Source organism: Syngnathus typhle, linkage group LG16, assembly GCF_033458585.1.
Source record: "Syngnathus typhle isolate RoL2023-S1 ecotype Sweden linkage group LG16, RoL_Styp_1.0, whole genome shotgun sequence".
In the NCBI taxonomy this organism is placed as follows: Eukaryota; Metazoa; Chordata; class Actinopteri; order Syngnathiformes; family Syngnathidae; genus Syngnathus; species Syngnathus typhle.
In genome coordinates, this window is record NC_083753.1 from 388,438 (window position 1) to 414,771 (window position 26,334).

The 26,334-nt window shown below is 40.7% G+C and overlaps 1 protein-coding gene across 3 annotated transcripts in view; it reads left to right on the forward strand.

Annotated features, from left to right (window-relative positions):
- arid1b (AT-rich interactive domain 1B) overlaps positions 1-26,334 on the forward strand; it is a 142,516-nt gene that overhangs the window by 55,105 nt on the left and 61,077 nt on the right. For all 3 annotated transcript variants that reach the window (XM_061301366.1, XM_061301368.1, XM_061301367.1), the window contains one exon: positions 7,210-7,317. In XM_061301366.1, the coding sequence (XP_061157350.1) occupies positions 7,210-7,317 (108 nt within the window). The remainder of the gene's footprint in view (positions 1-7,209; positions 7,318-26,334) is intronic.

Here is a 26,334-nt window from a genome sequence, read left to right on the forward strand (position 1 = left end):
TCCACATGAAATCCATCTAGATTCAAGTAAAGCCCATCCATCCGGCTGTGAAACACATCCCACTTGTCCTTTCCTCTATTGGTCTTATCTATTTCCTGTTCCTGTCGTGACAGTCGCCTCTTGGGAGCTGTTTCCCACTGATTGGAGGAGACAAGCTCCCTTCATGGAAGCCTACTGAACTGATTCAGAGGTTTATCTTTGCCCCACATTTGTGCCGAGCGCTGTAAACATAGCCAATCAGCAAAATGTATTTGCACATTAAAATAAAATGTGCTAATTAGGTTAAATGTGTCTAAGATTGTGCAAGAACACTCACACATGGAAAACATTGCTTTGAGAGAGTAGATTTTTAGTCCAATGCTTTGTGTTTTTGTCCATAAACACTCTTTAACATTTCAAGTCGAATTGCCAAAAGAGGATGATACAAATATTGTTCATGTCCAACAAACATTTTTCACACAGGAAATTAGTTAAGACAAAAAAATCAGCACAAGGTCAGATATTGTGAAAAATTTGATGGCTTTTATGCCATACCCGCCTTTCATTCCGTCTACATTAAATTACTTCAGTTTCTTTGGAAAAAGAATACTTTTTCTTGGATTAAAAATAGCCCAAAATAAACATTGCACTCAGTGTGCCGGTGAATCTCCTGTGTCGTTTCCCTTGCACTACCAGTTTGCCATTTTCCTTTTCTTTCCACTCCTCCACCTCCCCTGCTTTTAATCACACCGGGTTAATTAAAAGGTTGCCGAGTCTTTCTACAGCCTGGCCCCTAGCTTTACAACCCCCTTGCTGTGGTCTGCTGCCTCCTTCAGCTCCCCCCCCCCCCCCCCCCTCTCGCTGCACACAAACATGCACGCACGCGCGCTCGCACGGAAATTGGAGCTCACCTTGGCTATGGGGAGGTTGGACGAGGAGGTTGAAGGGACAAGACAGAGGAAATGAAAGTCAGCGAGGAGAGTGAAAAAGGGGTGGTGGTGAAAGTGGCAGATAAACCGCGTGTGGGAGGAGCGCCCAAAGTTCAGTGTCATTAATTGGTCACCATTTGAATATTAAGTGAAGAACTCTGTTAATTAGCGTGATAATAAAAGTGCTGCTGGCTGGAAGGGGATGGAAGGATGCGGGGACGACGGGCGACTGCAAAGGAGGGCAAATGGCAGCCGAGGAGGAGAAGCAGAGTGAAGCTGGGTGTCGGGTGATAAGGAGGAGAGAGAGATGTCCGTGGGTAAAGGTCTGGCAGTGGTAATTTGCGGAGAGCTGCGTTAATTGTCATAACCTTTTAAATGGCAGAGTTTATCTGAGCCCTCTAAATGTCCCCACGTATCGCCACGGCAACCCAAGGCCTGCTGCATTCAGATTGGCTCCCTTTGATGAGCACTTAAGCTTGATGAATTTTACATATATGCATTTTCGGCAGCATGTCAAACCGTACTTACAGGACACTTGATTAGGGACAGAATCTAATCCCGTAGTGCAGTTTATATTCCCTTTCAAATTTAATAAAATTTTACAAATATTACTCCCATTGAAATAACATTAACAGATGCAACTGGAGAGCCGTCCCCCTTAAGAACGATGACAATGATCTATTTTGACTGCTGTATAAATCTGACAATGCGATGACAGGTTGTGCTTTACAGCTGTTGAAGCTAAATAATGTAAAAAAAATATTTTCCTTGCAGTATAGTGCAGTTCAAGTCTACATCACTGCTTGTTACTTCCCCTGCCTTTTCACACTTAGCTTTCAAAGTAGTCTGTGTTTTCCTTCCACTCTTGACTGACATTTGCTAATTGCTCTAGCGGAATCCACCTCTGTTATTTTTTTCGTCATTTTTTTTTTCCACCCTCTTTTTGATTTGTGTTTGTTTTTGTGTAGCTGTACAGCAATTCAAATGCAAATGACCAAAAATGAGAACGGTGTTTTGGATTGTCATAATGGCTTTGAACAAAGCAAGGCCAGTAGTTAGCAGCGCGGCACCCTGGGGACCTCATTTAGCTGCCATTTGTTAGGAAATGCCGTTACATTTGTTCCTGGATACTGACTTCACAGACAAGGAAAGAAAACACACACACACACAAAATGTCAAAGTCATGCTTGCCAATGTTCAACCATTGTTCTTCCATGTTTTAGCAAAAGTCATTTGGGTTTACGCCAGTTAGTGTGGGTGTCCTCTTTAATTTCGAGCCAAAGCAATTGAAGTTTGTGCACAATGGTACAGCAGTTTATGGGTGCATTGGTACTGATGCCTGACAGATAATAAAAAAAATCTACGTTGTGATATTTTGTCTCACAACTTTCGAGCTGCCAAGTGTCCCGATTTTGGCGTATTTTGTTATGGGCTGTTTCCTTATGTTCTGCTCGTACGGATGAGTTGAGACTGTTCTGGAGAGATGTAATTTTTGCATTTATAAAATATGTATTTTCACAATGGAGAAAAGATGAGATAAAATTGCCATTAAATTAATGTAAGATCTAATTTTGCACAGCACTACTTTGCTAAAATTGAGTTGGAATGTAGGTCATACATAATAAGTTAATTTAGTAACTCGATGTTATAAATATCAGTGTTGTTTCTGGTGGTGTGTTTTGTTTTCCGCACTGAAGCACAAGCATTCTCGACACAATCTAAATATTCCCGACAAAATATTCACCATTTTCCTGAAAGGTGATGATAGGGATTGTCATCTCTGAACCTTGTCAGTATATCTGACATCATCTGAAGGGGAAGATTGGCGCACACACACAGCGTGTCCTTGTGTGTGTGTGTTTGAACTTGGTTTTATCTGTTTATATAGGCAGAAGGAAATGCTTGCTTGTACGTGTCTATACAGTGCCGTATTTGTGCCCCGTGGCTTCTTGTGCAAAGCTGTGGTGAATTGCTGCATTTGAATCGGTTTGAAGGACACACACACACTCAGAAGCGGAACAGACCATGTTTCAAATGGACCCATTAAGATAGACACACACAGAAATACACAGGCGGTTCCATGGCCATTTCCACTTTTAATGGTCACCTTTGCCGTGATGATAATAATAGTCTCCAGCCTGGCATGAATGGCCATCATTTGCATGAACTCCAACACTGCTTTTTAAAAAGCGGTCACCGCATATGAAAGTAGGTCTGCTGTTATATATTAGCATTGTATTCAAAATAATCACTATGTAAAATATGGGTTGCTTTTGTAAAATAACAAACCATCACATAAAACATGAAAGAAAAAAATCGTAACCACACCATGATTCTTCATATTTTTCGCAACACTGTCCAGGTAGTCAGTGCTTCAATTATGGTTGGGTCAGTGTAATTATCATGGACATGTATTTCAAAGTCAGTCCCAATATGGTTGTTGTGTGTTCATGTGTGCACGCGTGTCATGATTTTGCCAAATAGTGTGTTTATGTTCCCTCTCTCGCTTTGTGAGTTGACGCCTCTCTCCCAAAGACACGCAATTAAGCTTAATGTTTAATGAATATTAATGGAATTAGTGTCAGATTTTGTGAGATGTGCATCTTCCAAGGTGCTGTGCAACAACAGGGACGACTAATTCATTTGGTAGTCATGAGGCTTGAGGGGGAGGAAGACACAAAGAGGAAGTGGGTGGGAGCTGTACTCATGAAGGGAGCAGTGGCACAAGGGGGAGAGAATTATATGTGGAGAGAAAAACAGACAGATGTTGACGGTAAGACAAGCGAATGGCACTTTCTTGGTTGGATCAAAATATTTATTTTGAAAAACCCACCAATAACCCAACCCCGATTAATATTTTTAACTCTAAATTGGAAAGTGAAGAATGTTATTTAAAAAAAAAAATAATACATTGCGTTTGCAGTAAGCTATAGTGTTTTTTCTCTTGGCCACGCCACAAAGTTGAGTGAAAATTGACTTGACAAAAAAGTGTATAAACATATAAAATAAGACAAAATCGATCAAAAAGTGATGATGAATAAATAAATCATACTGGACAGTTTTTATGTTCAAAGACGTAGGCGTTAGTATAAAAAAACATTTCCAGTTCTTCCCCCATGGTCTCTAAACATCATTACAATACAACAAAGGGTTATTCATACTTAATATATTCCATTAGATTAATATTCTTTTGTAAAGAAAAGTGATTGAGGCAGATGTATTGCAAGTAGCTCTTAATTTAAAATAGCAAATGTGCTACTTTTTTTGTAAGATGGTGGCTCTGTCATGCCTCGGTAATGTTTTTTTTTTCGTTTCTCTTATCTTGAATTCTGTTCATCGAGACAGGCGGCCGTGCCGATTGAAAAGGAGCCGACCGTTCACCTTCGCCTCTTCCTTAAATGCAGAGTTCAAAATTCAGCAGTGCAACCAGTCAAAAAGGCCAAGTGCATTTCTTAAATGATGTGAGAGATGAAAAATGTCAAACAGAGAAAAAAAAAAAAGAAACTGTCGCTGTGTGATGGTTGGATCACTTTTTGGATCAGCGATTCCTTTTAAATAACACGTCGTTTGAATATCAGACAGTTTCGGGGGGGGGGGGGGGGGACGCCTTTGACCCCACCCTTTCGGAAATGAACATTTTCATTTTGGGATTAACAAAGGCGAACATCACGCTAGCATACAAGCGGCATTTGAAAGCCGGAACGAGCAGGCCTCATATTCCAAACAAGTGTCAGCGTGCAGCATTTCTGAGCGTCTCATTCGCCGTCTTCCTGTGAGTGAGATTAACGCAATGCTGCATTATTGATTTACGGTTGCATAAAGCCTCTCCCGGCTCTATATATTACACCACATTCAGTAGTCATCTATTCAATCAAATCTAATATTACACTGGCTCTGCACACAGCTGTCTAATAGCATTTAACTCACAGTTTGATTCCTCTGCATTCCCTCATGTACTTCAAACGCTTGCTTTCAATATCCTTCATTCGTTTCCACTACGCCAAGATGAAGTCTTTTGAAAAGCGCCGAGGATGAATGAGTGTGCACGCTTGCGCAAAAAGTGTGTGCGGAGACAGGATTAGCCGTGGCCTTAGGCTTAAGGTATGGAGCGGCGGAGTGTATTTTAGAAGCTTCTAAATTAGCTGGGAAATGGGATTTTGAGACAATGGAGTGGGGGGGGCTCAAATGAAAGGATGCACTCGCAGCACTCCTTCATTGCCTCTGATGTTTTACGACTTTTTTTTTTCTTTTAATCAACGCTCCTCTCTTCATCTTCTTGCTCTTCCTCTTTCTGTGCAGCCGCAGTGTCACCTTACGTTTTCCCACCTCGCCCTCCGCCTACCTTCTCTCTCTCTCTCTCTCTGTCTCTTTCACCCGCTCTCTCTTTACAATTGACAGCAATGATGTAAGAACACAAGTGTAAACAGTAGTACGAGGCTAACCCCACTTTGACCCACTTAAAACAGAAATCCCCACGAGCATCCATACACGCACACGCACACACACAGACTTATATGCCTGAGTAAATATTGGACTTGTTTCAGCTGACACTTTGTGTGTTTTCCATTCGGTTGTCTGTTCATTTTTTTTTCCATCCATGAAAGGTAATTTTGAGCACAGCCCTCTAAATAGTAACCTTCTACTAGCTTTAATTTTGTTTTATTTTTAATGTGGCAAAGGTGTTTTCATTTCAAGCAAAGCTCTTTTTTTGATACTGTTGGACCCATACTTTTCAGTTTTGTCAAAAGTGTCATGGACAGTTTTTACTGATGCTGTCAAAATGCAGCCAGGTACAGAACTAAAATTTTTAGGCATGGAAGTCAAAACTTAGAAGGCTGAAAAGATCATTCTTCTTCTTCTTAATATTATTATTATTATTATGATGATTATGATTTAATTATTCCAAAAATGCTGGTGCCATGGGTTCAAGGGACCAACAAACAGCATGGCTGCAAGTTTCAAAGAATAAAAATGCCACCTTGTTACTGCTTTTGGGGTTTAATTGGCCGATAATTGAAATGTGGATTTCAAGGAACTACTCTGGGGCTTTTAAGGTCATTACATTACCTTCTCTTAATAATGAATGAGTGAATACATTAACTTTTGTCTCTACGTGCGCGCAGTTGTTAGGGGAGCTTGCAAACTGTACATGCGCTAAAACTTTGGCGGAAAAAGTGGCAAGAATATTAACTTGATAGCATATTTCACATGCAATCCGGTTTAAGTTCTGCACGAGAGTAATTCACCTCTGCTCCGCAAATGACTACACTTTTAATTTGTTAATAATAGATTCACTCCAAGTATCTAGGTGTGAGGGGTAATCTCCTGCTGCAACATGATATCCGCTAGAGCTGCCGGGAGTATTGCCCAAACACTGCAGTCTAATCACACAACAGATAAGGTGTAGGACGAGGGGAAAACTGATTTTAAAAGTCAAAAAATGGAGACGTGTGGCGCATAGATGTGCATGTATGTATGACGTGCGGCGCCTGCCAAACTTTGTGTGTGTGCCTATCAGCTATCACTAATCCTTGCACTCAGAGCTCCATAACAAGGTGGCATTGTGCTACTGACGCTTAACATGTTGGAGGAAGGACCTCGGTGGTGAATAAAGCGAAGAAAGAGAGGGAAGGAGACGCTGATATGAAGCGAGAGACTGAGATAGGGAAGGGGTGGGGGCAATACCTCCGACAATGGAGAGAAAATTGCATTACACTAGATAGGCTTGTGATTACAGAAGGAAAGAAAATGAACAATAGCATTGAATGCATGTGTGTTTGTGCGTGACTGTGTTTGGAGCGGTTCAGGCATGAATGATTTTGGGGGTGCGGCGTGTTGATGGACTGCTGATGTTATGGCCCTGCATGCGCTCTATCTGTGTTTGAGGGTGTACATTCTTTTCATCCTTGCCTGGGATTTGTTATGTGAATGCTGAAGAAGTCAAGAACTGTGATTGTGGATAAAGACTACTAAATGTCATACTGGGTGTAATAGGAATAATATTGCCGTGTGGAGTTAAATGTATTCGAAATCCAATTTTTCATGATAATAATCTTATTACTTGTGCATTTTTAACATGTACACAACTGTGAGTTAACTACTGAAATTATTTTATTTATTTTATTTTATTTATTTATTTAGACATGACAGTACCAGTTTGATGAACACTAAAGATATAGACATATACACAAACATCCCAGTATAAAACCAGTTGGAATTAGCCAGAGCTAAAAATCATATGAATTCTATCGACTTGACACCCTTTAACTTATTCATGTTTTCCAAATCTCTTTCTTTTAAGGAGTCACAGCAAGAGAATTATAGCACCAGAGGTCCAGGCCCAGCAAATTCTGGGAAGAGCAACAATGAGGATGGTGTTTCCTCCCAGGACCGCCCTTCGAGTCTGCCGGTGAGTCCCACAGCTTGGAAATATCTTGAATTTGTGTGTGTGTGTTTGTGACAGTCCTGTTGAGAGAAAAAGGACTTTCAGCATTTGTTCACTTCTGAGTTCTCGTCCAATCAAATGCATCTGTTTACCTCCTGGCTCGTATTTGTGTTTTGCCTATGGTCAATAGCGAGGGTGGCGGAAGTATCTGTGGTCAAAGCATCATGTACTCTGTCTGGCAGTTGCACAACCCACAGGCAGAAGCATATGTACGATCACAAGCTCTCGTGCTGAAGCGCAGAGTCACGCATGGAAACCCACGCGCACTGCCTCTTGGCATTTGGGCTCGCTCAAACTTGTTAAACGGGCTGCCTGCGGGAGTCATTGAGAAAAAAATTGCTCAGGCCAGGATGGTCTATTAGTTTGAGTTGCTTTGATTGTTTTTTTTATTTTTTGCCGGAACTAATCAGTTCAGTTCTCACATGGCTCTTCTGCATTCTAAAGAATGGAATTAAACAACTACCGGAATTTGCTGGAGAGAATATGAAAAGCATGACATGGGTGGTTTCAACTTTTTCTAAATGAACTCAGGACGTTTGAATTTGATCTTGCTTGCACTCACATGGAGAGAATGCAATAAATGTGGAATGCAGATAAGGACTTAAATTAGTAGAAGGAGGACGTCAGAAGATGTGGCTTCTGTCTGTATTTTCGAGCTACATTCCATTAAGAACACGAGCTTTCTTAAAACTCACCTCTGTCCTCATATCACACATTTTGTCATGTGTTTTTTACTTTCCACTCTGGTTTTCATTCTAAAGTCACATCATAAAAGCAACTCCACTTTTCCCTGACAAATGACCTTGATGTATTCCGAGCAAGAGCATCACCGAAGTAAAGGGGCGGGGCTTTTTAATAGCTATCACAATGTTCTCAGAGTGTATGGGATGGCTACAACTCTGAAAAACTGAATTGCTGCTACAGATGGATCTGGAACAGATCCCCTACGATAAGCAGAGGTTCACTGAATATGTGTTCCCCGTTTACACAGACATTTATTTTGGAATATTTCCCAACTTGATGATGGAAACAATTACATGCTGAACCAAAGTTTGCTGGAAACAGAGAAAGAACAAATTCGCTTGGCATCGCTATGTTCTTCAGCGGGCTGTCATGGTGCATTTACAACCTTTTTTTTTTTTTTTTTTACTCATAGCTGTTTCTCTCCCACTCTCGCTCACGTTTGATGTCAGATCTAAAGCTGCTGTCATCTCTTCTTCCTCTTTCTCTGGCAGGTGGGAGGGAGAGCAGGTCGGCAAAGTGTCATGTTGTTGTTTTGGGATGCGTCTGCTGTGTGATGTGGCGGTATTTTTGAAGAGAGACTAAAGGTGACTTAATATGAATGCAAGTCACAGCGTCCCATGGGTCTTAAATAGTTGTGCTTGAACTATCTCAAATTTCATCTCATTGTACAGTGTCCATGCTGTTAATGATAATGACCCACTTACCATTTTTTACAGTCAGAGTAAAGAATCTGTGGGTTGGTTATGATTTATGAACTTGTTTAACGTATAACATCGGAAATTGCCTGATTTTGCCATTGCTAAGTACAACTAAGCTAATATACTGTACATATTGTCAAACTAATACATTTGACTTTAGAAATCCTGCAGCATAGAAGAGCCACTGAGAAGAACATCTGTTTAGGAAAGTTTTACTGTCGTTCTTTTTTTTTTTTTTTTTATCCGGCACCATCTTAGAGCATGTCTTTTGCAATTTGCCCCGAAGTATCGGACTTTTTCTGGAAATTCACAGAGTTCCAAAAACATTTACAAAGGTTACAAAGACACTCTTGACTGCAATCATCTCTTGGAGTCATGCATTTATTTGTGCACTTTCAATCTGTTAGTTTGGTGAAATCTGAATAGCTGTATTTGTTCATATTTGGACACATTTGGTTGGAAATGAAAAAAGTCTTTTCACTTAGAGTTGAATCTAAAAAAATCGACCAGTCATTTCTCTGTAGGCCATATTTCAAAATTGGTTTTCTCCCCCCAAAAAATGGAAATTTATCATTACAATTGCTCTTCTGTGGTGGCATCGAAAGAGCATGTGCAAAATGCCAAACGCACTGAGTGGATGTCACAAAAAATTTCCTGATGTCGCACCCGTGGCACTGGTTGCAGTTTGCAGCGACAACATCAGTTTTGGAGTACCTCGACCTTTGTTTTACTGCACAACTAGAATGTGTGACAGTTGGATTTTATTTAACGGCAATTGCTCCATTTTCACAGTGCCTGCCCAATATTGGGCCAGTAGCGGACCTGCTCTGCGATTTCCTGTTGTGTTTGCTCACTGTTAGGACTGTTACTGGAAATTGAACAAGTGCGAGATCTCAGTGTCTGGCCTCAAGGTGCAAGATGGTAATAGTTCTTGCAAAATCAGTTCATGGGAGGAACCCAACACGCACACACACGCACGCACCCTTGTTCCAGTCACTACATGTTCCCAGCTCTCCAGCGCTCCCCTGACAGCCTGCCAAGCTGCCGCGCCGCCTCCTATGCTCCGAGACATGAGAGTGGAAGGCCAGCCATGTGGAAAGGCGGTGAGGGAGGATGGGAGGCAAGAACAGGACGAGGAAGCAAATAAGGAGAAAGTGTGTGAAGCGTTGAAGTGAAACGTGCTAATCTTTTTGTCACTTGTGTGAGGTGATGGGGATGCTGCATACAGGCCACGGAGTTCTAGCGGTTGCATGTTTTTCCACTCAAAATCTGAGTTGAATATGTCTTTTTGAGCTCATTTGCCCCACTTGACTTAAAGGAAGTTGTCAAACACTAACTGTCCCTTCCGCTAGCGTCAAGCCCTGCTCTGAGTGTTAGGTCATGAATGATTGACAGGACACAGCTGGAGAGGCCAGCGAACCTCCTCACTCTCCTCTTTCTCTTTCTCTCACACCTCAATCACAAGACACGCACACACATCTTGGCACATAAACATGCATAAGTGCATCGATGCACGTTGTGGCAGCTTCACACGCACACACGAGTGTGTCAAATGCGCGCATGTTCTGTCGGAGCTTTTCAGTTTGCCTCGCCAGTATGTGCCCTGACTGGCTCAGACACACTGCTGTGTTTTATTTTAGAATCCCCAGACAGGCCAGCAGGCAGCACACAGTAATGTCATCCAGCAGGGTTACATTCAGCCTCCACATTAACTCACACTGGGGGAGTGCGTGAAGGGGAGAAAGGAAACAAAGGTACAGAGGAACGACACTGACAAAGTCTCCCACTGCATTTCTCATAGCGGAATAACTGCAGTGCGAGATGTTTCTTTTATCCATTTTTATGGAGGTAGGGCATGTGAAGGAGAATGGGAGTTGGGCCGACACAGAGACAAAATGTGCCCTGAATGCTGCCGCCTATTCTTAGAAGGTGCAGCAGCGCCGAAGGCCACAGCAGCTCCCGGCCACCGCCGTCACCAACACGTCTCGTGTCCGAGAATAGGAGCGCTAATCTGAAGCCACTTTCACATGGAGAGGAATTCTCACGGTCAAACCACAGAACCAGAAGCAACTTGCAATTCGGTGTTACTTATAGTTAGTTAGTTGCTGATTTTTAGAATTGCAGTGTCATTATTTGGATTTGCATCTTAGGACTCCTTAACTTAAGACCCACATTTTCTCACGGGCAGAAAGTCCCGATTCATTTTTAGAGAGGCCAAAAGCAAGCGTGTGTATTTTTTAAAATGCTTTGGAAAAGCAGGTGTCATATTTTTTAAAATAAATACACACAATTCCTTTTGTAAAGTGCATTACAGAGCACATTAAAAAAAAAAATCTTCACTTCTTGCAACTATACCATCGAAAATACTTTTTTTTTTTTTTTTATCACCTGGATATTATGACTCCGTTGGTCAGAAGACGTAGCTTCATAGAAAATGCAAACCGTCTAGTTTCCCGTTTGCACGCCGACTTGTTTTCTTCTGCTCCTCATGAATCATTTACTGCACACGCAGTTTCATGTGAAAACATTTTCTCCTCCATCTTCAAGAGTAGTGAACGCGTGTTTTTGCCTGGGCGTACCATGTGTCCCCCCACGGCTTGGAATTATAGCTGCGCAGGAAGCAGAAATGATCTGAGGTGAAAATGTTTGCTGTGCCATCAGCATCCCTTCTGGAGTCTAATTAGAGTCACCAGCAGTTCGAATCCACGCTTGTATCTTTTACTGATCCATGATGCAAGTCAGGTTTGAAATGAAGAAAAGTTGAAAAGAAACTAGCCATTAGTTGGGCCTTTAGACTTCAGTGTTAACGCCGAATGCCTCCCTGTGCAAACCCACCGCTGACACTGCGCTCCTGTGGAGGAGAGACACACTAAAAGAAAATATCCCAATGGGGTAAAATATTTTATTTTCTGAAGGCTTTTAGTTGTATCTTGATGGATAGACATGCTTCTACCTACTGGGAGCTCTGCTGGCCAGTGTAGGTTGTTAAAGCAAGCGGGTGACACTAGGCTGAGCAGCAGTAGCAAGGAGACGTGGGAGGTCATGTGTTTTACCAAACTACCCCCTGAAAGACCAGCTGGTGGATAAATGTGTGTTTGTGTCTGTGTGTGTCTGCTTTTGCATTAGCTCCAGTATGTGACAGACTTTATGATTTGAGACTGAGGGGAAATGGAGAGGGATGAACTTGGTTAAGAAAACACTAGTTTGGTTCCACTGGCGCCTCTCCATCTGCTACAGGGGAGGAAAGAGAAGAGGAGGAATAAAAGAAAGCAGACTGACTAAAGAAATAAATGTCCCCTGAATGGATCCTTAAAACAAAAAAAAATCCTGTGAGTTCTCTTCGAGTCTTCTGACAAGGGTTGTTTCTACTTTGTAGCTATAATGTACCGTATTTTCCGCACTAGAAGGTGCACCACATTATAAGGCGCACCTTCAATGAATGGCCTATTTTAAAACGTTGTCCATATATAAGGTGCACCGGATTACAAGGCGCACCCTTAATGAATGGCCCATTTTAAAACGTTGTCCATATATAAGATATACGTATACATTTGGCCCGCGGGCCGGACTTTGGACACGCCTGCTGTAGTGGGTCAATATTGGTCCATATATAAGGCGCACCTGATTATAAGGCGCACTGTCAGCTTTTGAGAAAATTGGAGGGTTTTGGGTGCGCCTTGTCGTGCGGAAAATACGGTAAGCGTACAAACAGGGCAATTTAGTACAGTGTGTACAAATATGAAGAAGAAATTAATATGACTTTAAAATTTGTTAATATTGCTCAACAACATCTTAGATCATTTTGTTCATAATGGACATATTTTTTGCCTTTCTAAAAGAAAATGAAACCGTATTATTCTGCACCCCAATTGCAAATACTTGATATGTAGATTTCATATTCAGTAACACTTAAAAGGGCTGATCTATCCTTTGGCTCTAAGCTTTCTTTTATGAATAGTGATTTTCTGTCATTACTACATTAATTTTTAAATTTGCAGTTAAAATGGTTTCAAGTGTTATTTAGCCACTTTGAGCAGAAGATTAGAAACATCCATTTTATTTTCATTAATAGTCGGACATGTGAAGTGGCCATTAGTAAATCACTTTGTGCGTGTGTGCGTCTGTGTGCATGCACAAATGGAAGTATTTCAAGCTTGGTTTTCTTTCCCCCATAACATTTTGTCAGATTTTTTCCATTTTAGTGACATCATGAAACATTGGAAAATAATAGCAAAGATAAGATACACCTCTCCGATTTTATTCATATCTGCTGTGTTTTGTGACCTCTCCTTCACTGCTTCCTCTGCTCCCTTCTCTCACTCCCTCTCTTCCTGGGTTTATTTTTATGTCTGATCCTGGATGCTTGGCATCCCAACGCATTGGCTAAAATAGACGAAAAAGCCTACTGAGGACTGAAGGAGAACAGTTAATGAATGTTGAGGCGTTGGATGGAGGAAGCAGTCATTTGGAGGAGGAACGCTGCTGTCATCAGCATGGCTCCCTCTGGCTGCTAGGAGGCTGAAATGATGTCTAACTTTGAAGTGAAGGGCAGCAACCAGACTAGTGTTGCTCTAGTGAGAGTGTGTGCGTGCGTGCATGCCTGCGTGTGCACTACACGGGAGGTTTATTATGCATGATCCACACTGTGATGAGTCCTGATGGCACTATACAGTGCCGCTATTAATCTACTGTCATAAAAAATGCGTGTGCACTTCAAACTCCTTCAGACACACACACACACATTAATTTATGCTGAAATGCATTCACAAACACCTTACTCACTCACGACCCAGTTCACAGCTGGATTCCAGCTTCACATCGGGCCTTTTAAAGATTAAGATAAGGTTTTTGGGGGTTTTTCTCGCTCGCTCATTATCTTTGAGAAGGTTTAGCTGGCTGCATACTGTGCTCACAGGCAAAACGCAAGTGAAATTGCACACATAGATGCAAAGTTGCACAAATTGGAGATAGCTATGGCGGGCTTGTTTGGCCTGCTAATACTCCACTGAGATCTCAGAATATTTTCATGGTATTGGAGAGAGGCTAAGTAGAACTGGGTAGATTAGCTGGATTAGTAGGAGTACATATCACAGTGCATAGTTGATTAAAAATACAAATACAATATAAAGATGCTGCCATTATGCACAATCAATCAAACTACCGTATTTTCCGGACTATAAGGCGCACCTAAATACCTCAAATTTTCTCAAAAGCCGACAGTGCGCCTTATAGTCAGGTGCGCCTTATATATAGACCACATTCTAGCCCGCGGGCCAAATGCGGCCTGCGTCTAGATTTAAACTGGCCCGAAGCATTGTGTCATAAAATCAATCATAAGTGGCCCGCTGAAGACTATGAATCATGAATCAAAAAGACTATGTATCATTATTTTGTGATTATAAAGTAATTTGTTGCGTCTGAAGTTGAAATAAAAAAGATAAAATGGAGAATGATTTGATTTGGATTAAAAATTTGACTTGATGCAACCTGGCCTGTTTACTGCAGTCACAAACACCAATATCACCCTTCTTATTCATACAACAATAACAACAATAAAACAAACTTAATACATCTACTGAGAAAAATCGTTCAACTTTCATAAAATTGTTAATTTGTTATTATTTTAATCTTTAACTTTAACTTTTAAAGTTTACTGATCTATCTGACTGTTTTGTTTTGTACTTATTAAAGTAAGCTTTACATGTTTATTTTGTGTGTTGAGTGATATTAACATTATTGATATATTGTTATTGTTTTCACTACTTCAAGTTATTATATTGTGATTGCATTAATGGTGCACCTTATAGTCTGGTGCTTTACGTACTTTTTTTTTTTACGGTACTTTTACTATTAGATGAATCCTAGCACGTCCGTTGTGGATATTGCACATACAATTGATGGAAAAAATTGAGCTATTTTTTTACTTTTCTACTTGAGCACAAGCATTGGAATCTGGATGGCTTTTTTCTTGGTGGCAGTCAGCCATGCCTTGATGACTGTCCAGTCCATTACCGCCTGTTACTGACCTGCCAGCCTGATTACTAACAGGGCTTGCCACAGAACTACTGACTGGGACCAACGTGGTGCTTGAGTAACATTTGCTTTGGTCACACAGTCATATTTGCCTGTCCAGTAAGTGTGGTCACAAACACTTGCGTACATGGATGGTCATAGTCAGTGATGTCACTAATGGCCCGTTTTTGCGGTGTCATTGCTCTCCATGAGGTGTGCGGCCATCTGTCAGACTTGGCTAAATGATAGATCTTAATAGATAAATAGATATATATGCATACATAAACATACATTCATTACACTGAGTGATATTTGTAATATTCTACTTCTCTTATTTATTTTGTCATCACAAACAACTATTTTGACAGAAAGTGTAAATTATATTCTTCTATATTTACACCATTTAATCATTTTGCACATCAACATACAAAGCACAAAGCATTTGTATTCTCCTACGGGTTAATTTGCTTGTTGTTACTTTGCATAGCATTTGTCCTAATGGCTTGCGTTTCACCCTAATGTGTCAGATCCATTAGCAGCCACGTTGCTGCCACATCACGGCTTATTGGTGGGGGGCGGGGGGGATGAAAAAATCAAAACAAGAGATGGTGAAAGCTGTCTCGGAATTGAGTTACAGCCAATAAGATTTGTTGTCTCTGTTTGTTATTTCTGTCTCATCTTTCCTGATTCTCATCCTTTTTCACCCTCAAGGCCTAAGCGGTGTTTAGACCTCTAATGAGCCACCAATGTTTCTTTTTCTTGTTTTCTTTTTTAGTTACTGTTGACTCGTGCAAGGTATTCATACTCTCAAGTTGACATTTCCATCCTGTTACAGCAGGTTCATGCCAATGGACATGCTTGGTGGAAGTAGCCATTGGGGCTCCGATTATTTATGCGCAGTGGCCCATTTTACCTTGTTATATCTTCTCCACCTTATCAATATGCATCTCGCTGGCAGCTTTGCACTTGACATGATTGCTCTGAAAGGGCAAGCATGTTTTATAATGCACGGAAACACAAAACACACATATCGTGCATGGTGTTGTTTGCTCACAGTTCAGTTATTTTACAAACACATACACACACTCATACAAAAGTGTGAGAAGGGAAATAATATTGAAGAGAATCTGTTATGAGAGGTATTAAGATCTAGATTTAGTTATTTTTGGACACATTTTAGCGAGAGTTGAAGCTCACAGCTGCAAATTTCCAATCATTTTTCCCTTCCTCTTGTGACCAGTCCTTTTTTGTGTACTTGGTTTCTGGCACAAGAAAACTAGAGGTTTTCTTGCTGAATTAGCACTTGTGTTCATGAGTGGGCTGGTTAAAATAATGTGGAAATGAAATTCACCTTCAAGTGTCCTCTCTCTTCTCACCACCCTTGTCTTTTTACCTTTACTTTGAAAAGACTGCAGCACTCAGTTCAAAGCAAGGCACCTGCACATGTGGGTGTATGTGTTTGTCTATAGTTTGAGACTGAACACGATACAGAAGGAGAAAGACCTGCTCCTGTACTCGTCCAACATCCCATCTCCCCCCTCCATCCATTCTCATCAAAGAGGAGCGCCTGGCTTGGAGGAGCACTTGTCCTTCCACCATCAAGCCGCTCATCAATGAAAAGCAACGTGGGGCAGCAAAGAGGGGATGCAAGGTCAGTAGCAGGAAAGAACGAAGGATAGGAAAGTTCTTCTTTGAGAAGGATAGAAATGAATTGATTGTGATGGAGAGGGCAGGTGCCTGAGGTGGGGATGCGTCAGAGAGACTGAAGGGTTCTCATTTGGGCTTGGTGACCTTTGACATCCTTCTCAAGATAGGAGGAATTGCTGGGGAAGGAAAAGAACAGAGATGGGATCCTTTTGATCAGAGCTCCATTTTCTACAAGGGGAATTTAAATGTAGTAGGAACATGAGGGAGTGATGTAGCGTGTGTATGTGGTATTCATGCATGGGTGCTAGTTTAGGTTTGGCAATTTTAGTGCTTACTTATGATGCAATAGTTGAGTGCACATTGATTGTGAGTGTGATGGTGTGTTCTGTATGAGCTTCTGTAAGAAAAAATCAAGACACTTGCTAGTAGTAAGCACTCAAAAAAAAAATAGACTTTACTATAATTTGTTTTTTGTCATTTCATTGATGACAATCTCTGTTGGGGTAAAAAAATGTCTGCTGTCATTAAATCAAATAAAATTCTTAAGCCAGTATCTAATTTGACAACGTAAATAGCTCATCATAAATGAGTCATCTCTTTTTTTCTTTGAGTTTGAATCCATTCTAACCCTGTCCCACAAAAACTTAGCAGTAAAAATATTTGGACTCAAAGAGAGTTTGCCTCCCTGTATTGCCTGGTCAAGAGAGAATTTGCCTCCCTGTATTGCCTGGTCAAGAAACAGCTGAACTTATAATTCTCTCACTCCATTTATGTTTCCCCATCTTTCCATATCATTCATAAAGCATTTACCCCATCGCCTATTTTATTTTTTTGTCTACACTTGTATTCCGTATACCTCCTGACCTATATTTCAAGAAATGTTACTACAAATTATTGCGAAACCAAAAACATTGACGACCAAATGAGAATGGTGTTTTTTCTAAAACAGAATATTCTGAAATCTGAAATTTGAGTCTAAGAATGTCGACAAAGCATAGGATTTTATATGTAGATACATTTTACAGGTGCAGCCCCAGTTGTTCTATTACAAAGCTACTAAATGCATTTTTCCTTTCCAACTTCCCCAGTGTGTGATGACAATTACTTTGCTTTTCCACCTCATAGTTGCACCCTGATTCCATCCATCTTTCCCTTTGACCTCATTACATTGTACTTTCCTGTCCGGACCACTCAACGACGTCATTTTCCCTTAAAGTACATTTGGCTTGGCTAAGCAGAGCTTTCTTCATTTTTTTTTGTTACCACTCCTATTCAACCAGAAAACTCACCAGTCAGCCAGTCAAGGTCAAGTGGCTCCAAACAGGTTTTCTGAAGGCTGGTATTACTCAGTTTGTGTTTCCAATGTCTCATTTTTGTCCTACTTGCAAGCTAACACTAGACAAAGAGGGGTGCACAGGTGGTTTTTGAGTTTGCATTAGTGGTTCTGAGAAGAGTCCTCAAAAGTACCTTGGAAGGCCACTGAAGAAAAGGCGAGACAAGCAAAACACTCCAAAAACTAAATTTGAACCAAAATGAAATCGCTCAATTCAAGGAAAAATGCTTGTTTTTTGTCTGTCGCGATATTTCTTTTTACCAGGCAATTTTTATGTTTGAGCAGTTAGTCTCCTTTGACCTTTTTTGAAATGTTAAAATGTTTTTCTTTTAATAATAATTCTATAGCTACACGATACACTTATTTTAAAGACATTGATTTTTTCATCCATGATTACGCATTTGTTTTAAGAAAAAGTAAACCAGATTTTACTATTGGCAGATATTTTTTCTTACAATTAATAAGCTATATCAATTTTTTTTCTTCTAAGTAATTTGATTATCTTTATTTTTTAAGCTCAGTTTTGCACTGTAATGAAACATTTATGGAAGTAAACATTAAATCTTGTTATATCATACAAGCAGAATGCTCATGACATTCCCAAGTAGCATAATTTATAGGATCTGAGGATTGTTACAATATTCTGTGAAGTACTAACCAGTCCATTTTTTTTTAGCAACATTCCTAATTTCCAAAGGATATACAATTTCCTCTAATAATGCTAATACTACTGTCACAACGGTCAGCGTTTTGACAGATGTAAATAGTGTCATTGTAAATCCCCATACATGACGCACATCATTAGCGCAAAGCAGTCAATGAAAAGGCCAGACACAAATTCCCCTGCAAAGTGACGTGATTTGAATTTACTTGCGTAAAATATGGAAGGAAGATTAACGCAGCTATGGGAAATAATTGCACCTGTGATTGGAAAAAGGATTATAGAATGAGATCCTGCTTTAATGTCTGCAGGACAGTAGAGGACGTTACTCAAACATTAGGCAGTCTCTACTTCTGCCTTTAATTTCTTACTCATCGAGGACTTGCCGGATATAATAAGATTTCTATCCAAAAAATATCTTTCTGCTCTTCAAAACTGACTCATGACATTCAGGTGTACCAAATTTCATAGTGACTGTGTGACAAAAGTCACAAAATTCCTGGCGTGTTATTTTCTTGATGTGCTTATCGGCGAACTTAAACCCCTTAAGAACGAAGCCGCTAATATGATAATCCGATAAGGCAGTAACGAGAATAAACAGCACTGTTTTTGCATATGCTGTATTAAACCTCTATTTCTGTGTTGTCTTCCATCCTCAGTTGCACGCTCCTGCACAAACGCCATCCCCTCGGGACGGCAGCAGCGGTGGCGGTAGAAAATGTCCAAATGCGACAACATAAACAAACAGGCAGACAGCTCTCTGTCTCTCCTTGTGAAGTGATAATGTGTTTCCCTCACTGTTTTTGTTCTCATGATAATGAAGTGGACCGCATTGGTAATCACTTTCAGCACCTCCGCCAGGGAAAAGGAGAAAAGGCAAAAAACAAAGGCTCGAACAAATGAATGTTGGGCTCGTTTTTGTGTGTGTGTTTGGGAGTGCGGCTGCCCCTGTTGTTGGGGGGGGGGGGGGGGGGAAAACGTGTATGTGTTTATACGATGGTCTTCCAGGCCACCAGCAATGCCATGGCAGGGCCACCTATCACGAATGGGTGGACTAAGTCTTCAAAAAGATTACACGTATGAAGTAACTTCCGAATGGTTTGTAATTGCGAGCATCCCAGTCACAAATAAGCTTTAAGAACGCTTTGGTATTTTCTAACGAGACTGTATTAGCATAAAACAGCAAGTAAAGTACTGTGCAAAGCACTCACTTGTTGCGTTAATGACCTTTTTAATAGCTGTCATTTTAACACAAAAATAACGTCAATGTGGTTTCTTGTGACGATTGTCGGGATTGTGCAACATGTAACTGGTTACCATTAAAACATGGGCCAATGAGGAACTCTTTTGATTTTGGTGAGGAAAAGAGAACAGTGAAGATACAGGAAATGTTCATTATTTCACCTCAGCTAATGTCCCCCAGAATTATAATTGCCATTTTAATTGACCAACAGATTATTTATGACAAATTATATCTCTTCTGTTGACATTTTGACCTTGGTGGAGATCGGAGGGATGAGTACATTCATCACAAAATGAGTATGAATAATAAATTGGTGTTTTCCCCTTGGTTTTAATGCAAAGCAATACAAATACATTTAGAAAATCTTTATATTTACCAAGCTATTGTTTTATAAACATTAAGAATTGTTTTTTAAGAGAAACATGCAGTTTGCATTCATCCTCAGGGCTGGATTAAGTATTCTAGCAGGCCAGTTTTGGCCCACGAGTTTGGAGAGCTCGTCTGCGTCAGTGTGGTGAAGAGTAGTTGCAATTCAAAACTTCACTCAGAGTCACTGCTGGACAGCTTTTGTCTAAACAGACCCACTTTATCTTGTTTACTAAGGAGAAATGCAGTTAAAAGTCTAGCTAGTGTTGCGGGTTCAATTGAAGAAAAACTCACTTATGCTACTGACAACATTACAAAACAGTTTCATGTTCAATGAAATTTGCACAAGTACTAAAACATTTGGAATGTGCAAAGATGGATTCCCAAAGCCAATTCAAAATATAATATGAAATCATTACGTCTACCTGTGTGGTACAAGTGCTCCCGTGGATTGTAGACAAAGAGCAAAGCCGAAAACACATCGTAGCTGTCAAGCCGATAACAAAATAACGTATGCATGGCTTATTCATGTTGAGGCTTCTCATATTCCATTCTGTATACAAATACTATATCTACTTGTGCTTTTGTTCATCGCTCTGTGCTGCAGTACAAGCTATTGATTGCACTGGGCCATTCTGAACAGCCAACAAGACGCATGCATACAGCCGGCAATGCATACAAATGTACTTTAATAATACGGTGGCCTTCAAGCATTTCTTTTCCTTACATAGACATCTTTGTGCTGATGTTTACAATTGTTTGTGGCAATGTCTGTCAACCTGGGACAACCTATTGGACAAACGGTGTATTTTTATGGAGATACGATCATGAAACGACCTTCAGAAATGCTCCGTGTACATTTGCCTTTAGCTCTAGTGAAGATTGTGCAACAATGATCAAGGCTTTCATTAATGTTTCTCCGTCTTCTGAACTGCAGTAGAAGTTTGCCGCGCCGGCAGGTGAATTACATTACAAGACGATACATTCCTCTTCTCTCTCTCTCTCTCTCTCTCTCTCTCTCTCTCTCTCTCTCTCTCTCTCTCTCTCTCTCTCTCTCTCTCTCTCTCGCTCACATACACACTCACACACACACGCACATATGCACATGCTGTGCCAACGGCGTGATGTTCACGTCCCAAAGGTAATTAGACGGAGGCTGTTGCATGACTGAGCTACAACAGCTCAAATACCTGGAGCAAATCTGTTTCACCTGAATGGAAGGAACGCCCTTTTTCTATAAAAGTGTGTGTGTGTGTGTTCTTTGTGATGGCACATGGTTCTAAAGTGTGTTTGACATGCTTTTATGTGTGTGTCTGTTTTCACAGAGTTCACACAGTTCTTTTGACATCGCTGTGATCTGAAATTTGAACAACAGGGGAGTATATACGATCATCGTGCCGCTGTCTTAAACAAACACACAAAGAAGCTGAGACCAAACGTTAGACGTGCGTCTTATTGTGGAGCTAACATGACAAGACTTATCTGCTATGCTCTTTATGAATATCACGAGATGGTCTTTAGGATAGATGGCAAGCTTTGATGACGCTTGTGTCACTGCAATGACATTTTGTCATTTGTGTACACACACGCGCTCAACTGCATAATACACCATGATCAAACGCGAGCACAATCACAAACGCCGGGGATTTTCGTGCAAGCTGTCGCCAGCTTTCTCACACGTTTACACACATTTGAGGGGAGAAAAGTACGTGTGTGCCACGACATCTCATTTGTTCAAACACACACAGCTCAGTGGTGTGTGTTAGTGGGTCCTGTGAGCTGTGTTCAGCCTACTGAGTTTGGATCATTTATCCTCTTCCTGTTTGTGTTATCTCTTTTTCTCTGCTATGTTGGAAAAGGCTAAAATTGAGCTCGCCTGACTCTTCGGGGCTTTGGCCTCCCATACCAAACTGATTTCCCTTAATTTGATGTCAATTTGCTACTTAACCACACGCCAATTGTATTTTTTCCCTCGGATTGATTCATTTGTACTTTTGAAGGATTAAATTGGATATGGCCAAAGGTGACGAGGACAACAAGCTAAATCTGCATGTCAAGGTGGCAACTGAAATCCAACTGGCAATTCTCAGAACTTTAAGAAAAACATGCTTAATGCATGTTGGGATTTACGTGTTTTATGTTAATCGATCGGCTTAGGAAAACTTACTTCTTTCCTTCCGGTGCTCGGTTTTAAGGCATGCATAAAATGGAGAGAACATCCACAAGAAAGAAAAAGAGATGCCAGGTTGTTTGCTTCCACCCGTCTCCATTTGCAAGAAAACAAAACAAAAAGGAAAGCGACGTGCAGACGCCTGGGAAGACTTGAAAACGAGAACAGAAACAATAGGAAGAGAGGAGGGGAGGAAGAGATCAGATATGCGTGTAGCCCCAAAAGGCACATTGCTGTTTGAAGCCAAAGTGCTGGAACAAGCGGCGGCATTGACTTCATAGAAAATAGGTCTCCTGTAAAGAGGTTCCGTGGAGGGAGATGTTGGTATTCTGGGAATGCTGGAAGGGAAATATCATCCAAGAGTTCGTGCAGTACCGCGCACACACGGCCATAGCTAAAGGATTTAGATATGTAAACAAGATGAAGCTTTTGAATTTCTCACCAGCTGATGTCTCCTATGCTCTTGTTAGTTTTGATAAACAATTGCCTACTACATTTGGTAAGCCTGGACAATTTAAAAAGAGATTTTTTTTTTTAATTCTGCCTTGACAGAAAAGAATATTACAGAGTTTTTTTTACACTCTAACCTGCTGTGTAAAGCCCCAGAAATTTCTAAAGTGTGAATAGGAATTTGAGAAATTAATGGGACTATGTGGGGATTTACAGGAATTAACAAGAATATACTGGACTTTTGCAAAACTGTAGGAAACAGCATTCAATATAATCCTGTTTAAGACAACCAGATGTCTTGAAAATGCAGTTTAAATTCTACAGCATACAGTATGTCTAATTTCTTCTAGATGAACTTTTTCTCACTTCAAATAACCAAAGCATGTGTCCTTGCATTTAAAGATATGTTAGGACAAAGCATTGATATAAAAGCAGCCAAAAAAGAAAGAAAAAAATAACAGGCGAAGGCTGATGTGGGAGAAAAGACAAGGATGAATGAATAGAGAATGAAAAGGGAAGAACATTGAGAGAAGTGAGTGAGACTAACAAGTGAGAGAATTATTAAAATGTCTTTAGGGATAAAAGCACTAAACCATTTTCCAACACAAGCAGGGACGAGTCGGGGAAGAAAAAAAAATTAACTCAACTGAATTTTGGAATGGGAAGACATAGCCTTGCTGGTTTTTACCTTTTGCGAAAAACGAATGCATGATGTTTTGTGTGTTAAAAAAGCTCCAAAAGCCACCGACTGTACTTTCATCTCGTTCTTTCTTTAGTGTGTCTGTGATCTCAACTCTGGAGGATTTCACTGCAGGGCTTTTGAAATCATGTCCCCGTTCCCTCTCACTATTTTGCTTTTCTTTAAGCCTGCCCCTGTGCATCTGTGTACCTCATGCATGTGTGTGTGTGTGTGTGTTCCATGTCTGGCTAACAGCAGCAGCTACTCAGATGCGCCGATAGAAATCCAAAGGAGAAAAAGCTCTGAGGGCCAAACACATCCACAATGTGAAAGCAGGTTCACGTTCACCCTGGGAGGTTGAGAAAGGACACGAAGATGAATCCTTTTGAGATGCCGTATAGCATTCTCACAGAACCACAACTATATAAAAGTATATCAAAATATTTTTTAAAACGTACCAACTTGCGTACCATTTAATGTCTTTTGCTGAATTTTAAAACAAGTGAGTATGTCAACGAGCCCTTCACAAATATGTGCCTCGATGTTCTTTGCTGCTTGTCCCTCCGAGGGGCCATATCAGGTCTTATCTCAGAACGATGCATGCCCACTCAACTCTGACACTGAATATGCCCCACGCGCACACACTAGAGAGTGTATCCGCACATTATTCACACTAAATGACTAAATGCCTGCGTCTCTGCTCTTCAATGGTTGAATGCCGCTGAGATGTGACATTGAGAAGGCATTGTGAGGCTGCTCGAGTGGCTGTAAGGGACATCTGTGGGCGCTGCTTTAGAGAAAGTGCTGTCACGTGTCAACCGTGAATTAGAAAGTGTTTTATTTGAGATGTGAACTTGCTCTACAAAGGGGCACCTTGATGACAGAAAGAGCATTACTTAACATCATAGTAGAAAAAAAAAAAAGCCCAAAAAGGAATGTAAGATATAATTAAGGATCCACACGGTCATGGTTTACTTACCGTATTTTATAAGGCGCACCGGACTATAAGGCGCACCTTCAATGAATGGCCCATTTTAAAACTGTGTCCTTATATAAGGCGCACCGGACTATAAGGCGCACCATTAATGCATCATGTCGGATTTTTAATCCAAATCAAATCATTCTCCATTTTATCATTTTTATTTCAACTTAAGACGCAACAAATTACTTTATAATCACAAAATAATGATCCATAGTCTTTTTGGTTCATGATTCATAGTCTTCGGCGGGCCACTTATGATTGATTTCATGACACAATGCTTCGGACCAGTTTAAATTTAGGAATTTGGTCTATATATAAGGCGCACCGGACTATAAGGCGCACTGTCGGCTTTTGAGAACATTTTAGGTTTTTAGGTGCGCCTTATAGTCCTGAAAATACGGTAATCATCTGCCTTTGTAAAGCTAAGAAAATGCTGCTGTATGCTATTTTCCAGAGCAAAATTATTGACCCCAAAATAATTCCAGTCATACATTTAAAGTATTGTATTACTGTATAAAAGCCCAATCCTGCTCCTTTTCATTTTTTTTACTTATTGCACCAGTGACCTTGCCTTCTGAGCCATCCCCTGTTGAGACTTCTTGCCCTAAACCCTTGTGAACCTAAAATCAATAAGCTAATGGAAAATGCAAGTCCGTGGCTCTGTGTAACGATTTATGCGTGTCAGTTCAGAGGCTATTCGCCTCTCACAGCCCGTACTACAAACATAGGTTATTGCTGTCCGGTAAAAGCGGGATTTGGGACGACTTAGCTGACTATTCCCATTGCTTCCAAGTCCTTTTGACCACAGCAGAGTGTGAAAAGAGCAAATAGCCACCTTAGCATTGCTACGGTGAGACATAACTGAGAAAGGGAGTCAGCATTTTCTAGTGATGTGGTAGTATTCTCTGGAATTGCCCCCACACCCCTTCTTTTCCAAAAAATGCTCACACACACCTTTAAAGGATTTATTGCAACCGATTAAATGTTGGCTGTGTCCAACATTCTACTTTTGGGGATTGTTTCTCCCTCTCTTCTCGAGCAGAATTTGGGATTATTGTGCCCCGCTTGCTTCACTCCTCCTCCAGCCATAAGAAACTTTGCTTCCGTCCCTTGTGTGCGGTGGCCCTGGTGGACAACTGCAAATCTGTCACAGTTACACAGATTAGATTAGAGAAACGCTGAAACCAAATTGCCCTCTCCTGCTCTCCTTCCAACCCCGTGCACTTGTCCTCCTCTCTTCTGTCTTCTTTCCTTTTCCTATCGGGCTTACTGTCATTGTCCTCTGTTGTGTTTTTTAACCTTCCAGTCTTCATATTATTCCCTCGTCAGTTTGTCTACGGTGCCCTGTTGCCATATGTAGGGAGTCCAGAGACCAATTGTAAGTGAAAGCTCAATGTTGTGTTGCAGTTTGTGTTTTATTTTATTGTACTTCTCTGTGAGGATATGTTTTGCGGCCGAGGCACTACCAAAGCTAAAATTATGAGCGTGTGCCTGTGTGAGAGAATCAGAGACAGCGAAGTGAGTTTAATTTTTGCAGGCTGGAAAAGGTGCGTGATGTTGACATTGGTTGAAGTTGGCTGCTTGAAAAGTTCTCTCGACCTTGGGTTACAAAAGTTTGTGCACCCCTGACCCGGAGGCCATCCCTGAATTAAGAACACAACTAAAGGAATATTCAAGTTCTTCTTTCAGTTAATAGAATGCTGAAAAATGAAGCAAGATGGAACATGTAACTGAAACGCTTTGCTTTTGAATCAAAGGAAAGATCACAAAGTGACTCTGCATTTTCTTGAGGGCAAGAAGTTAAATCATATCATTGAGATAAATCTGTTTATATGCCAGTATCAATTGGCCGGAAGCCAATTCAGCAGAATTCTGTGTCGGCGCTTACATATTTGATCTCTTGCTTAGGTGATCATTAATTTGGCACGACAAAAGAAGTGTTGTCTCCTCTGAGAGTTCTCCTAATGCAATTTAGGTTTTGGCTCGTATCGCTTGC